Source organism: Prunus avium, chromosome 4 (genome assembly GCF_965620075.1).
Source record: "Prunus avium chromosome 4, drPruAviu1.hap1.1, whole genome shotgun sequence".
In the NCBI taxonomy this organism is placed as follows: Eukaryota; Viridiplantae; Streptophyta; class Magnoliopsida; order Rosales; family Rosaceae; genus Prunus; species Prunus avium.
The window spans coordinates 27,407,825-27,423,974 of record NC_142287.1 but is presented as its reverse complement, the minus strand read 5'-3'; the positions used below and the strand labels follow the sequence as shown (position 1 = coordinate 27,423,974).

The window sequence follows — 16,150 nt, the reverse complement described above, 5'->3', positions numbered from 1 at the left end:
CCTTCACTAAGATATTTGCAATCTTTCTAATACACAAAAATTTTGTAAGAGACTGATATCATTAGAAACTTCAAGAGAAATCTCCTTAGACTTTGACTTTCTGGCCTGATTATATTCCCTCTCTTGAGATATGCATGCATGCATCCTTCCTTGATGGACCCATGTAAGACGCCCATGCCCTCCAATACCTTAAGCTTGTTGACTAAGCATGCTTTAGCTAAGCTAAGCTAGTTCTTATCCATTTCACCACCCAAAATCTAAAGTTGTAGAATCCCAAGGCCAAAGGGACGTGTGGTGGTAACTTTGAACGTAATTCTAAATTCAGAATCCAGCTTTCAAAAGTACTGCATTTGGTGTTGTAATAAAACCATTGGTGGAAACATACCTACCCTTGACAAACACGAATTAATAACCAGAAAAAAAATTCATTGATCGCCATGAAAATGGAAAGAAGGAAGGACGCGTAGGACCAAAGTCATGACTAATTTAACGTGCTTACGTACCTATTATTCACACAGAGCCGACTTGATTAGATTTATAAATTAGATCCCTATAAGGCTATATATAGCACTAGCCGTTTGTCTCAGACTCTCTCTCTACTTTTTAATTCAAAATTTTCTTTTTTAATCTCTCCTTTCACTCCCTTCGGTATAACTCTTTGTCAGCGGGTGCCTTCAATTCTTCAACCCACCATCCTAGTCATTCACACGAGAAACTATCATGCAACGGAAATAACATTTTTTGTTATTTTCGGCTAATAATGTAGTGACATGTAGAATAATTTTTTTATATGTTATTACGTTATTAATTGGAAATAGCAAAATAGTGCTATTCCCGTTATATGTAAGTTTTTTTCCATTCACGCGCTCTATTGCATGGGCTTTTGTTCAACTACGATTACATTACGTGTAGGAATTGATTGATAATTTTCCCACCTATTATCAGATGCATCGAGAGCTGATAAAGCTTTTTTTTTAAGCACATAAAAGTTCAATACTATTAATAACGAGCTTTCTTCGTAGCATATAGAGCTGATAACGAACTAGATTTCCTTCTTTTTCTTCTTGAATAAATTCCAATTCCCTTCCCTATTAAACTTTTTTCCTTTTTAAGTTGATGTTGATATGGAATGTAAATCCAAGTCCCCATGGGTGGCCCTGATTTTCCTTTTTTCCTTTGTATTCTTTTTTTCTCTTTCATTAACATGCAAATGCTGATGAGTTTAGTCAACCAGTACACTTGTTAATTTTCTTTTGTTTACCATATCAATTTCTCTCTCTTCCAGTTTCCCACCACTGCAGTGCACAGAGTAGATGCAAATGTTCAGTTGGGTCAACCGAACCCCTTAATTAATCCCCCCACAGGCCCTACGTACCATCCCTATCTCTCTCTCTCCTCATTCTTTTATAAGAGCCCTTCAAATACCAACTTGCATTTCCCATATAATTATCAAACTCTTCACCTCATCAAAGCGCATGCACCACCAACATTTCTCCATTCAACAGCCATGGACGAAGAAACCACCCCTTTCCCGATTTCCGACTACGCAGATCTCGACCTAAGCTTCACCAGTATCACCTCCTCCTCCACCACCGTCACCGACCGCACCTTCACCACTTCCTGCTCCAGCGCCCGCTCCAGCTTAGCCCGCAGCAGCCTAACCCTCAGCTTCAACGAGTCCCGCCTCTCCACCACCTCCTCCACCGCCACGCCAACCCTCACAACTACCCCCCTCAACCACCGCAAGTGGGACCCCCACTGGTCCGCCATCAAAGCCGCCACCGCCCTCTCCTCCGACCGCACCCTCCACCTCAGCCACCTCAAGCTCCTCCGCCACCTCGGCACCGGCAACCTCGGCCGTGTCTTCCTCTGCCGCCTCCGCGACGACCACCGCGATAACCCCGACGCCGCCACCTTCGCCCTCAAGGTCGTCGACAAGGACTCCCTCAGCCCCAAGAAGCTCGGCCACGTCAGCACCGAGGCCGAGATCCTCTCCATGCTCGACCACCCTTTCCTCCCCACACTCTACGCCCGCATCGACGTTTCCCACTACACCTGCCTCCTCATCGACTACTGCCCCAACGGCGACCTCCACAACCTCCTCCTTCGCCAGCCCCTCAACCGCCTCCCCCTCCCTGCTGTCCGCTTCTTCGCCGCCGAGGTCCTCGTCGCCCTCGAGTACCTCCACGCGTTGGGAGTCGTCTATCGGGACCTGAAACCCGAAAACATACTCTTGCGCGGGGACGGGCATGTTATGTTATCAGACTTTGATCTATGCTTTAAAGCAGATGTAAGCCCCGCCGTCGAACACCGTCGTGTTGAAAAGACGGGGCCGACGAGAAGAAAAAATACTCACTCGTGTTTTGGTTCGAGGAGGGAGTATGAAGAGGAAATGGTGGCGGAGTTCGTGGCGGAGCCCACGACTGCTTATTCGAAATCTTGTGTTGGGACCCACGAGTACCTGGCACCCGAGTTGATCTCCGGTAACGGCCACGGCAACGGCGTTGATTGGTGGGCTTTCGGGGTGTTTATCTACGAGCTCCTCCACGGGACGACGCCGTTTAAAGGCGGGAGTAAAGAGAGCACGCTGCGCAATATAGCGGCGAGCAGCGGGGTGAGGTTCCACGTGGTGGAGGGAGAAGAGGAGGGAATGAAGGAGGCGAGGGATTTGATTGAGAGGCTGTTGGTGAGGGACCCACGGAAGAGGCTAGGATGCGCTAAGGGGGCCACTGAGATTAAACAACACCCCTTTTTCGGTGGGATTAATTGGGCATTGATCCGGACTTACAGGCCGCCGGAGGTTAATGGGCTTAGAAGAAGGCCCAGTAAGGCCCATGGAAGCCCAGTGGCTGCGGCTTTGCATAAGAGGAAAAAGTGCTGGTGGAAAGGACTTTGTCATTTTGTGAAGACTAGAAGTAACAAGTATAATAACCACAGTAATAGCAATTACTACAAATATTATGTGAGTAGTAAAATGGTGAGGAAAAGTAGTAAAATTTAAATAAAACCCTTTTTTGTTGTTGTGGGTTTAAGATGAAAGATACTTGTATAAATAGGTTATAAGGAGTCTCGGTGGAGATGTAAATTTTGTGAGGCACTTGTGAATTGTTGATGTATATGAATCGGAGTCGTACAATGATGATTCATTTTCAATTTTAGATGTTTGAAGTTTTTAATTTTGTCTTTCATATGAGTGTCATTAGGAAATAGTTATATATTATAATTTGTTGCTTCCTCAAAATTTTTACTTTTGATCAATAGAGATGAATGATTCAAACTAAGGAACTGTTCCAACATTACTTACCCAAAGATCATTTAATAAATTGTGTTGCTTCAGTAACTAATAGCCTGCTCTCATTTTATTGCTAACATTCTTGTTTTTCCTTCATCATTTAAATCCCTTTGCTTTTCCAAGTTCCAACCACTCAACTACATTTGAATGGGGAAAGGAAAAAACAAGCTGCAACTTGCAAGAGTCTTTAAGTTGTTGGTTGTCAGGAATTTGGTTTTGGGGACCAGGTAGACCTCTAGACTGCTCCAACTGAGAATCTGCAAATTTGATAAATTTCCTCACAGGACCACCTCAGGTTCATAGGATCCTCTACTTGTGCTTAATTCCATTATTTAACCAATTGGTACTGATCTCACAGTTTGACATAACATGTAAAATTATTGCATCCTGCTAGCAGTGCTAGCAGGTTAGTGTAAATGGTTCAAACCAATTAATCAAAATCCAGTTACTTTTGCTCAGAACTGGCTGCTGACAGGAAGTTTTCCAAGAAACAATGATGCAAGACATGGATGGAAGAGAAGCTATAGAGATCATGCTTGATAAATTTTGGGATTGGGTCAGAGTGGTGAGCTTTCTTTACAGAGAAAATAATATGCTTCTAAAACCACTCTTAATACAATTGAGGCAGAGCAGATGGTCAGTAAAATGCAGATCATTGATAGAAATCTTTTATTTTCTTGAGCAATCCAAGTGAGAGGGCAGATTTCTCATTCAATATGTAGTAGTATGGCAGAACACACAAAGTTTCTGGCAGATGAAGTGCGCTTCTGGGTTATAACTCCATACAACCTGCAAGGTTCACAGTCGTGCAAGCCAATGTCAGCTCTCTGAATAATCAGGACTAACAAGGAATATCCAAAATAGGACATAAATACAAGTTGCCCTTTGATGGAAAACTTAGGATTTATTTCAATTTCCCAGTGCATTTCACAACTTTTAATCAAAATAAAGCGGACGAAAAAAAAGACTTGTCTTCTAACCTTTTGAAGGACCTTCATCTAAAGGAGTCTCAGATGTTGGTGATGATGAGCAATTGCTCAGAGACTCCCTTGCATCAATCATCATTGCAATCACCTCCCTCATTGTTGGCCTATTAACTGGGGATGTACTGGTGCAGAACAAAGCAATCTTGAGAAATAGAGTCATCTCTTCAGTTGTCCTTTTCACACTCAGATCAAGCCTCTTGTCAAATATTTCAGATGTTGCCATGGCGTTATTTACTGCCCTTCTCACCCACGTGACTAGGTCTCCGCCCTGCTCCAGTGGTTGAACAGGTGACTTTCCGGTGACTAGTTCCAGCAGAACCACCCCAAAACTATAGATGTCACATTTCTCAGTCACTTTCATTGTGTAAGCATACTCTGAAATGAATTCCAAGGAAAACATACGGTTAGAACTTAAAAGTAGGAAGAAGATTTCTTTTCCTTTCTTCTTCTTGATTCAGTATTAAAAGTTCTCACAGGATCTGTTAAACATCTGATATAATCATAAAAAAGGGAGGGTGAAACCGGGATAAATTAGACTGAAAACTTAGGATAGTAGCAGGACTGGAAGATAGCAGATGCAAGTACTGGTAAAAAGACCAAATCAAGCTATTAAATGAGCTATTGATGCCTAGTACAATAATGCAACAATGACTCGGAAATGAACAGCCAGTCTTTCTTCACTTTAAACATTTCTTAAATCTGCAGGAAGAAATGGTGATTAGGTTTGAGATGATAATCTCATCTCCCATGATTTGTTGGACAAATTTGAGTTATGCTCAGAATCAAAACTTAATCCTTGATAGATATCACATATATTGGAATGACTCGAATAGGACAACATTAGCAGTTTGCAGTTTCTTCAATCAGATTCTTAACATAAAAGAGTGTGTTAAGTCAATTCTTACATAGGCTTGTTTCTGATATAAAATAGGATATGCACGTTATAGGAGAGGTGTGTTAAGTAACAAACTAATTATTGCTTCAAGGTATTCAGTATGAGTAAGACAAAGAATAGAAGTAGCTCTTTTTCTTACCTGGGGCAATGTAGCCGTATGAGCCTGCAACAGCAGACATGGATTTTGAGTATGGGAGTTCAATCAATTTAGCCAAGCCAAAGTCTCCTACATGTGCTTCAAGAACTTCATCCAATAAAATGTTATTTGACTTTATGTCACGGTGGATGATTTGGGGCTTACAATCATAATGGAGATAGCACAAACCCTCTGCTGCTCCAAGAGCAATCTTATACCGAGCATTCCAGTCAAGAAAACATCTTTGTTCATTTCCATGGAGATGTTCTCCTAGGCTGCCATTTTCCATGTACTCATACAAGAGAAGATTTGAGTCTTGGTGGTAGCAGAATCCATAGAGCTTGACAATATTACAATGCCTGATCTTTCCAAGGGTCAGTATCTCAGCACGGAAGCTGCTATCGACGCTTACTCCGTCTCCTTGTGCCTTGAGCTTTTTGACTGCAATCACCTCACCATCAGCCATAACAGCTTTGTACACAGTGCCACATGCTCCCTTTCCTATAATTGTACTGTCTGAAAAACTGCTAGTAGCTTCAACAAGGTCCTGGTATTTGAAACCTTCCTTAGGAAAGTAATAGTTGTCTAACACTTCTGGCTTTGTGGAATCTTCAAGTGAAACAAAAGTAGGTCCACGGCGCTTCATTGCCCAACAGAAACCCACTATAGAAAACAAGGAAATTAATCCAATTATAACAGAAATGATGCTCACTAGTTTCTCTTTAGATGAACCCTCCTTAAACCAGCTTCGCTTCGGAGTAGTAGATGGAACTGTAGATGGGTGACAATTGTTTGAACCTGATCTGCACAAGCCATAGTTTCCAGCAAAATTTGTAGAATCCATCCTTCCAAATGCGGTGGTGTTTGGCACAGTTCCCACTAGGTTATTGTTAGAAAGGTTGCACACCAGAAGGCTAAGCAACTCACCAATTGAGGCAGGAATTTCACCAACAAGCTGATTGTCATTCAAGTATAGAGATTCCAGCATCTGCAAGTTCCCCAAATTTTCAGGAATTGCGCCTGAAAGATCATTGTGGCTAATGTTGAGGGCAATCTGTAGAGCAGTGAGTTGACCCAGCTCAAATGGGATGCTACCAGAGAAATGATTTCCCCCCATTTGCAAGTCAGTCAGTCTAGCCAGGCCCCCTAAAGTACCTGGTATTACTCCCATCAAATTGTTATCCGAAAGCTTCAAAAGTTCCAACTTCACTAGCTTTCCGAGTTCTTCTGGGAGATTGCCAGTGAAGTAGTTCCTACTAAGATCAAGTCTTTGTAGTTTCATACAATTCCCCAACTCCTGAGGAATGCTCCCTGAAAGCATGTTAGAGGAAACGTTGAAGGTCACGAGCTGCGATAGATTCCCAATTTCAGGAGGAAGATACCCAAAAAAGTAGTTATCAGACAAGAGTAGCCTTTCTAAATTTATAAGCCTGCAAACCTCTGGAGGTATTGGTCCTGAGAATCGGTTTTCAAAGAGTTCAAGAGCAGAAAGATTATATAACTCCATGGGGAGGCTTCCTGTAAGCATGTTGTCTCCTAGCATTAGCTGCATTAGAGACTTGCATGTCTTAATCCCATAAGGAATATTTCCAGACAACCTATTTGACCCTAGGCTTAGAAATACCAACGTCTGATACTTGCAAAGATGCGGAGGTATGCGACCAACAAGATTATTTTCAGACATGTCAAGAATAGTGAGGTTGCTGTTAACTCCTAGGCTAGGAGGAATTCTACCCTCAAGATGATTATCAAATAGTTGCAAATCAACCATGCAAGTAAGATTCTGAAATTCTAGTGGGATTGTGCCTGTCAAATTATTTATAGACAAATCCAACCTCTGCAGCAGCTTCAACCGCCCAAGCTCCCTAGGAATATTTCCTTGTAGACGGTTCTCAAAAAGGTGAATCAAGTAGAGATTAGGAATGTAGCCTAACTCCCGGGGTATGAATCCGCTTAACTGATTTTCGGAAAGGTCTATCTCAAGAGCACTGGTGCAATTCCGTAGTTCACTTGGAATACTTCCATTCAGCTGGTTGGTATAGATATACAATCGTTTTAGCTTCGATAACCTCCCAAGTTCTTTCGGAAGCATTCCGCTGAAAGAATTTACATGCAAGGCAAGCAATTGCAGCCTACTTATATTACCAATCTCAGGAGGAATCAAACCACTTAAATGGTTTTGCCATAGGATCAAATCAGTCAGATTTTGAAGTTTGTGAAGGTCCCTAGGAAGGGATCCTTCTAACTGATTCTGTGACAACCCAAGAACCTCTAAGCTCTGACACTCACCAATACCAGTTGGTATTGGCCCTGAAAGGGAATTTCGACCAGCCCTTATGACCTTGAGCCTTTTCAACCTACTAATTGATATGGGAATGGTGCCAGTAAGATTATTACTGTAAATGAAAAGCTCTTCAAGTGAAGTTAAATTCCCTATCTCCTCAGGCATTTCACCATACACATAATTCTCACAGAGGTAAAGCTTTCTAAGGGTGGTCATTTTGCAGAAAGGGGTTAACAATTCTCCATGAAACCTATTTGTGCATAGGTCTAGAATCTCTAGATTATGACATTTTGCAAGATCCATAGGAAAGGGACCAGAGAAGAAGTTCTTGGACACATTGAATTCAGTTAAGTAAGGTAGATTGCAAATGCTTGGAGACAAAGTGCCAGACAAATTAAGACCAGTGAGATTTATAGAAGTTACCTTGTGATTGGTACACCCCACACCAGTCCAATTGCAAGGAGTAAAATATGATGAATTCCAGCTTTCAAGATTGTTACTAGGATCAGAAAGAGATGTTTTGAACACCAAAAGAAAAAGAGCCTCTTCCTCTAATGAGCTTATGGAGGCAACACTGAGACAGAATATCAGTGTCAAATGGAACAGCATTTGGAGGAGAGAACTAACCTGCCAAGCCATTTCTACATACACAAATTAAGAAAGCATATAGGAGAAAATGAAGCAAGGCCTGATGAAATATGAACAAAACTACATGGTTGCTTAACAAGTTTTATGGCATGAATTTATTTTGAAGGAAATTGTTCTTCAAACCCAACAAACCCTTCAATTGGGGACCAAATTGGGAAAATTTTTAGAAGGGCACATCTGTCTGGAGCATGAATGTGATGAAGAAATTAGAAAGCTGATTTATCAATTCTGATCCTGAGAAAAATTCAGAACCACAGAGACTGACAGGAAAAGCATGAAAACTGATTGCTACATGCACTTAATAAGGCAGAGAGGTCTTAAATCTTTTTGTGTTTTTTTTTTGGCTCATTAGAGGGGTCTTAAATCCCAATGCGTGGCATTAACTAAAGGGATAAAAACCCAACTGAGCTTTAAAGCCTTAGAAAAAGAAAAGAAAAAAAAAGCCCACAAAACAATGAATAGAGTCAGAGTCAGACTGTCAGAGATAAAGAAGAGAGAGAGAGAGCTTCACCTACCTTTACAGAGAAAAAACGAGAGGAAAGCCACAAAAACAGAGAAAAGATTGATTGATGAAGGGAAGAAAGTGGAGGAAGACCGTGAGAGTCACAATCTGAAGCAGTGAAAAGAAAGAAAATAAGAAGTCAACTCTAACCACTTTACAGCAAAATTAAGTGCTTCTTCAACTTCTTTTGGCTCTGTTTTTGCCCTGTTTCTTCTTCCTCTACCTCTTCATCTTTCTGGTGTACTTGGTTTCTCGCTTTTTCTTCATGGCATCCACCAATACATTCATGCTTCTCATTTTCCATCATTGTGAATTTCAAACGGTGTGGATTGAGAGAGACTTGTCATATGAATTTCTAAGACTGCAATCTCTGCCATTGTTGCTGGCTGGGCCTGCCAATTCTGGGGACTGTGGAAGAGTTGCTTTGGCTTTTTATTGTTGTTGGGACTGTTTGTGTGTCTTGGGTTGCAATGATTTGTTTCAAGACTTGAAAATGTTTGAGTGGCTTATTAGTGGGTTGATTGGAATCTCTTACATTCAACTGAGGGGCCAAAAGGAAAAGAAAAAGCAAAGAAAAAATAAAAATCTTCAAATGTGTTTGGATTCATGAACACTATTATCTTTTAAAATACACCAATGAGAGAGTTAGATAAACAACTACAAGTCACCTGCATGTAATTGTACTATAAAATATAAGCCAGGCCGGGATGTTGCATTCTGCATGTAACCTTTTGGGTTTCCAGCCTTTTGGGAATTTTTAAAATTTATTTTTATAAACCGATTTTTTGAATAATGTAGTTGACATTGTTCTTTTTATTTATTTATTTAATCAAGCGATATTCTACTTTAGTCTAATCTAAATTACGAATAGGAGATTCGAACTCGGGTGCAGTGAGAAGCACATTAGCCAACTAAGCTAATGCCATGTCTGCACTTGCCATTCTTCTTAAAACTCACTATACAATACAAGTAGAAAATCCTGCGTGCCACAGAACATGTTGAAAATTCACTTGATATATAACGGAGTTTGATGTATTCACACTAAACATAGTTATTTATTGTCAATATATGCCACTTTAATATTGTCTAAATTTTATGAGATATTTAGTCATGTATCCATTCTTAACACTAATGATATAGATAAACCCTACACCATCTAATTTCTATAAACAAATAAACCCGAAGAAAAAAAACACCCTAAATATGAGAGCTGGCCCTGTTAAATTTAATTTTGATTATTAAATTACTTTGATACCTTATTGTGTGTTTGGGATTTTTTATGAGATTTTGGGATTGGGCTTGTTTTAAGAAATTGATGGTAGTTTTGTAATTGATAAGAAGTTAAAAGCCTCTTTGTTATGTTGTAAATGAATTTTGGTTGTGTTTTTAAAATCCATTTTATATAGAGTTTTTTTATATATAATTTGGGCTCTTATATTAGATATAATAGTGAATCTCCCATTAATATTTTGGCCTTGGAGACTCAGACTTACTCAGTGTGAGAAAGTTCGAAGTCTGACAAAAATCAGGAAAATAGCAGACTTCTATAATGTCATTGTTTTTTACATTTTGGAATACCATCGCAATAGAAATGATTTCACCCATGACTTAGAATGTCACTAGCCTAAGTGACTATGCAGTCATGTCATTTTTCAACAATACTAGTACTCTATATACACATCATATAATGGGATGCGTTTAACAAGTCATCTATTTCACACCTCACTTCTTCATGCTCCAAAAAAAGTTATTATGCATAATAATGATATGTTCATTAATGTCATGACTCATACAAAAACCAAAATACCACCACCACCACTACCATCATCTTACAAGAGAAGCCAGAGGTCTAGAGGTAATTGGTTTAGAGTAGTTACCCCTATATCTACTTTTGAATTCCCCCTCCCCAAATTTCGTTGGTATATATGAGTAAATAAATAACAAAACAAGAGATGTCTCTACAATGGGCGTCGATATAGAATACTACGGTAGTAAGACCACATGGTATATCTTGTACACATGTTATAATATAAGTAAATATTTATTGATATTATTCCCTAAATAGGAGGGAAAATAAACTATATCGTCCACCCATATTATAATATGTGTACAATATGTACCACGTGACCATAGTATTGTAATATTCTATAATTTCTCATTAAGTGGAGTCTTATCTCCAATCCTTGTCTAAAGAAGAGACAAAAGAGCAGCTTAGTCCATTACGTGATAAGGCCTTGTTTTGTTTGTTTTTTCATTTATTAAAAGTGGTAAGGACTTTTCAATATCGATCAATCAAAGAAAGTCTTGTAAGACTATTATGAAATAATTAGTGGTTCGTATATCACATGCATTCACCGATTCACGACATGGAATAGACGCGAAACCTCATCTTTAAAATTTGAATTAATGGTTTTCATATGACCTTTGGGGCAGATTGTTGCAATGCCATTCAAGAAGCTGACGATGATTGTGCCTCAACCGTGTTCAGCCATTTCAATTTCCTTCTTTTGCTCAAGGGGCATTGCTCAAACAAAGCCAGGGGCCGGTCTTAGACTTTTGGAGGCCCTATCAAAAACTGGAAGTTGAGGCCATTTTTTTTCATATAGGAAGAAAATTCACCATGCATAGAGAGAGAAATTAGGCATTTTAAGTTCAAAGCTTAGATGATAAGTTGGGTTGGTTTACATAAAAGAGGCCCATTTTTTTAGGGAAAAGTCTGAAAAGCATTGTTCATGCTCGACCTAATAAGCTTCACCTGCAGCAAAATTAGGGGTGGGCACTTAAACCGGTGAACCTATGAATCAAGCCGAACCAAGACAAAAAGAACTGAAACAATCATGTTGACTAAAATGAAATCAAATTTGGCTCTCAAAAATCGAACCGAACTGAACCAATTTGACCAGTTTCGATATCAGTTTTACCTTGGAAGAGCTGGTCCAAACTGAAGTGGCTTCCTTTCTATAAATCCAATTTGTTATGCCCTACTCCAAGAGCCGGACCGACTCCCCAATTACCCCAACCATTTCAGTGGCCCAACTCCAAAACCACCCACCTCTACGTGATCCTTTTGTCTTCTTCTTCTTCTTTCTTTTCTTTGTCCTCCTCCTCTTTCTCTCAATCTCTCTCTCCTATGTTTCTCTCTTCCTCATCACGAGCACACGCACACGCACACGTGCAGATGTGAGGTCAGATAGATCTTGAAGATCTTCATGCATCATATCTGAAGATTGGTTGGAACTGAAACTAATCGATCTTGAACATTTCTAATTTAGTTTGGTTGTTATAGTAACGTTAGTGAAATCTGAATCCCAACTGAACCATATGTATTCTTCTTACTACTTTATCCAGATCACCGACTCAATAATTTGTCACCATATTATATAATTAATGCACATGAGCAACAAATTATATATTTTGTTTAGTCTTTTTCTTAATAGAATGAATATTTTATTTCGTCAAAATTTATTATTATTAAAAGAATAGACAAGATACCTGCCAAAAAAATAAAAATAAAAGACTGGATGAACAATTGACTACACCTCAGTTTCCGTTCCAATCACCACTTGGCGAGTATCCCGTCATCGGTGACCTCCACCCAGAAAGAGCCAAACAAACAATGCTTATTTATCCTATCAGATAACCTAACCTAACCATTAATTAAGCTCATGAGCAACCAAGTGAAAATAATCGCAACCAACTACAAATAAGTATCGAACTCACGATAAATAAGAGGGTTGAACTTGTATTTATACGAGTTTGATTCCCATTCGACAATTAAATATAACTTAGATAATAAAAAACCATTTAAGTATGGTACGTAACAACTGTTAAATTCACTAAAAAACCAAAATGAAAAATTGTATATATATATGCCTTGCACATTGCATACAGCCTGCCTGAGCACCATATAGCCTTTTGTTTTCTGAGTGTCTGAGTTTTAGCAAGCAGCTAGCTAGCTTGTGTGTATAATGGCGGACGAGGTTGTTCTTTTGGACTTCTGGCCAAGCATGTTTGGGATGAGGGTGAGAGTTGCCCTGGCTGAGAAGGGTGTCAAGTATGAGTACAGAGAGGAGGATTTGCCCAACAAGAGCCCACTACTTCTGCAGATGAACCCGGTTCACAAGAAAATCCCGGTTCTCATCCACAACGGAAAACCGGTCTGCGAGTCAACCAATATTGTGCAATACATTGATGAGGCTTGGAAGGACAAAGCTCCTTTGCTTCCCTCTGATCCTTACCAGAGAGCTCAGGCCAGGTTTTGGGTTGATTACATTGATAAGAATGTAAGTTCTTTTGCCTTAATGTTGTCTAATTAATTAATTTAGTATATATATTTTGTGAACTTTCAATCTAATATGACATGAGGGGAGATCTTGTTAGTTCAATGTTCAATAACAAGATTTCAGCTGATCAATACTTCAGATTCACAGTTTCTAGCGTAACCTAACGTGCTAGTGCACACAAAAGAAAATTAAAATTGTTTGATGCAATATTTTTGTGTTGCAGTTATACGAGGCTGGGAGGAAAATATGGGCCACAAAAGGGGAAGAACAAGAAGCAGCCAAGAAGAAATTGATTGAAATCCTTAAGCTGTTAGAAGGGCAGCTTGGAGACAATACTTATTTTGGGGGTGAGATATTTGGGTTCTTGGACGTTGCCCTAGTCACATTCTACTGCTGGTTTTTTTCCTATGAGACATGTGGGAACTTTAGCATAGAGGCAGAGTGCCCTAAACTGATTGAATGGGCCAAGAGGTGCATGCAGAAGGAGAGTGTGGCCAAATCTCTTCCTGACCCAAAAAAGGTGTATGAGTTTACTCTTCTGCTGAAGAAGATATTTGGTGCGGAATAGAGCAAGAAAAATTGAGATATGTTCTCAGTTGTGTTGTACTTCCCGTTTGTTCTCTTTCTTTCAGCTTGTGTTCTTAGTAAGTATGATATATATTTGGTGTGTCTACAGAACTCAAAAGGATGTGTATCAAGACAAACACTTTGATGTGTCTGTCAATGTCTGATTATGAATAAAAAGGGTGTCTTCTAAACTAAATATTTTTCGCTGCTTGAATGTATTATATTTTTTGCGGAAGTAGAGAGTTTTTGGGATTGGAGTGCCTGATCATTTTAGGGGAAGAGCTTCAGCCATCAAATTAGGGAAGGCTAGGAGATATATTGTGCGAAAGTGTGAAGTATGAGACTAATATCAAGCAAAGGTAAAATATGACAACTATAATTAAACCGGTGAAACTATGAATCAAGCCGGACCAAGATAAAAATAACTGAAAAAATCATGTTGATTAAATGAAGTCAAATTTGGGTCTTAAAAACTGAACCGAACTGAACCAATTTGACTAGTTTCAATATCAGATTTACCTTGGAAGAGCCGGTCCAAACTGGAGTGGCTGTTTTATGTTTTTTTTTTCATTTCTATAAATCCAATTTATTATGCCCTAATTCAAGAGCCCGACCGACTCTCCGATTACCCCAACCATTTCAGTGGCCCAACTCCAAAACCACCCACCTTTTTTTTTATTTCTATCTTTTCTTTTTCTTCCACCTTTCTCCACCACTTTCTTTCTCTACGTGATCCTTTTGTCTTCTTCTTCTTCTTTCTTTTCTTTCTTCCTCCTCTTTTCTCTATGTGAGGTCAGATTTGATAGATCTTGAAGATCTTCATGCATCATAAATTGTGCACCATATTAAACAATATATATATATATATATATATAATGCACATGAGCAACAAATTATATATTTTGTTTAGTCTTTTTTATTTTTTTATTTTATATAATAGAATGAATATTTTATTTAGTCAAATTTTTTTTATTATTATTAGAAGATACCTGCCCAAAAATAAAAATAAAAGACTGGATGAACAACACCTCAGTTTCCGTTCCAGTCAACACTTGGCGTGTATCCCGTCCTCGCACTACTAAAAAATTGGGTAAAAACCACAATCCAAAGGCGAAAAAAAAAAAAATTATGTTGTTTTTTTTGACATTGGATACATATGCAGTATTTGTGTCATATATAGAGAAAATTATTATGATTAATTAATTTTGGCACAACTTTCGTTGCCTATAGAGAGCACAAATAGACAACTTTTGTGCCTAATAGTTCTATATATACATACTTTTTGTAAAAAAAATTCTCTTTACCTATGTAAAGCACAGATACGAAATTTGTGTGCCTTTATATTGCACACATTCTAAAGTATGGTTTCTATAAAGCACGAATACTGCAATTATATCCATTTAGGTTGCCTATAGAGCGCGAATACGAAAAAATTGTCTCTTTAAATCACATCAGGTCCCATAAATTAAGAAGTTGAATATATAGGCCACATTTATATCTTTCGTGCCTAAACATTTTGTTTTGCATGCATACATAGTCTATATAGAATATGGTAAAATGCACATCACTTCCATTTTCAAACAAAATTCTTGATTTTCGTGCTCTTAGTATATATTTTTTAAGAAGTAGTTTTTGTGGAAATGCCAAATAATTTTTTTTATAAAAAATATACTAAATAACTTTAGGACATGGTTACAACGATTTGTGCTTAATATTATATTTTTAAAAATGTATAACAAAAGTGCTCAGTTCTATTAACCCCTCATTTTTGCTTATTTTTGCACAGTTCTTGGTTGGATTTCTGAACCTTCAATATCTAAATCCTTGCAACATACCAAATAACATGACAGAACCAAAATAATAAACTGAACTAGTTTCAGGTTACAACCATCCTTCAGACTTCAGACCCTTGGTTTGATATTCTTTTGGAAGAACAAAGACATGGTTTGATATTCCTGGATGGGAAACAGATTTTGATTTGAGTCCAGATTTTTTTTTGTTCTGTGTTTAGGCTTCTGTCAAGCTTTCGATGTTGGATGTATATTTTCTCTGGTACTCCGTGAAATTATAGTTAGTTATCCTTACTGTTATTATTTTTTGTTTTTAGCTTTGCATTAACCAGGTTTTTGGAGGATTTCAACTTGGATGCTCTACATGTTTAAAGTTGGATGCATATTTTCAAAACTCTAATTAGTTATCCTTATTGTTATACAACTTATCTTTACTATTTTTGGTTTCACATTATGTTTTAGATAAACATATTCGAATTTTGACAAAGATCACGTTTTGTGCTTTACAAAGGTAGACACTAAAGACTAATTTGTGACCTATAATCAATGGAAACTCCTATATAGAGAGCCGACAATTTAAAAGTGGCTGCAGTTTATTGGCATAGAGCACAAATATCTGTGGTTTTTTGCATTAAAGAGCACTAACAAAAATTGTGTCCAAACCCAATCATTGTACTAGTGTTGGTGACCCCCACCTAGAAAGAGCCAAACAAACAATGCATATTTATCCTCTAAGTGAAAATAATCGCAATCAACCACAAGTAAGT

The 16,150-nt window shown here is 38.5% G+C and overlaps 3 protein-coding genes across 3 annotated transcripts; 2 read left to right on the top strand and 1 right to left on the bottom strand.

Annotated features, from left to right (window-relative positions):
* The first annotated feature begins 1,173 nt into the window (after nt 1–1,173).
* Nucleotides 1,174–3,221, top strand: WAG1 (WAG 1). The gene has a single exon (XM_021975770.2). The coding sequence runs from the start codon at nt 1,508–1,510 to the stop codon at nt 2,999–3,001; it is 1,494 nt and encodes a 497-aa protein (XP_021831462.1). The 5' UTR covers nt 1,174–1,507; the 3' UTR covers nt 3,002–3,221.
* Nucleotides 3,222–3,802: 581 nt separating this feature from the next.
* On the bottom strand, nt 3,803–9,281 carry LOC110772730 (Leucine-rich receptor-like protein kinase family protein). Its single transcript, XM_021977189.2, has 3 exons — nt 5,313–9,281; nt 4,273–4,653; nt 3,803–4,081 (listed from the first exon to the last, which is right to left on the bottom strand). Exons 1-3 carry the CDS (start codon nt 8,230–8,232, stop codon nt 4,065–4,067), a joined length of 3,318 nt encoding a protein of 1,105 aa, XP_021832881.1. The 5' UTR covers nt 8,233–9,281; the 3' UTR covers nt 3,803–4,064.
* Nucleotides 9,282–12,529: 3,248 nt separating this feature from the next.
* LOC110772774 (putative glutathione S-transferase parC) lies at nt 12,530–13,789 on the top strand. Its single transcript, XM_021977244.2, has 2 exons — nt 12,530–13,026; nt 13,250–13,789. The coding sequence occupies exons 1-2, from the start codon at nt 12,712–12,714 to the stop codon at nt 13,592–13,594; spliced, it is 660 nt and encodes a 219-aa protein (XP_021832936.1). The 5' UTR covers nt 12,530–12,711; the 3' UTR covers nt 13,595–13,789.
* Nucleotides 13,790–16,150: the final 2,361 nt, after the last annotated feature.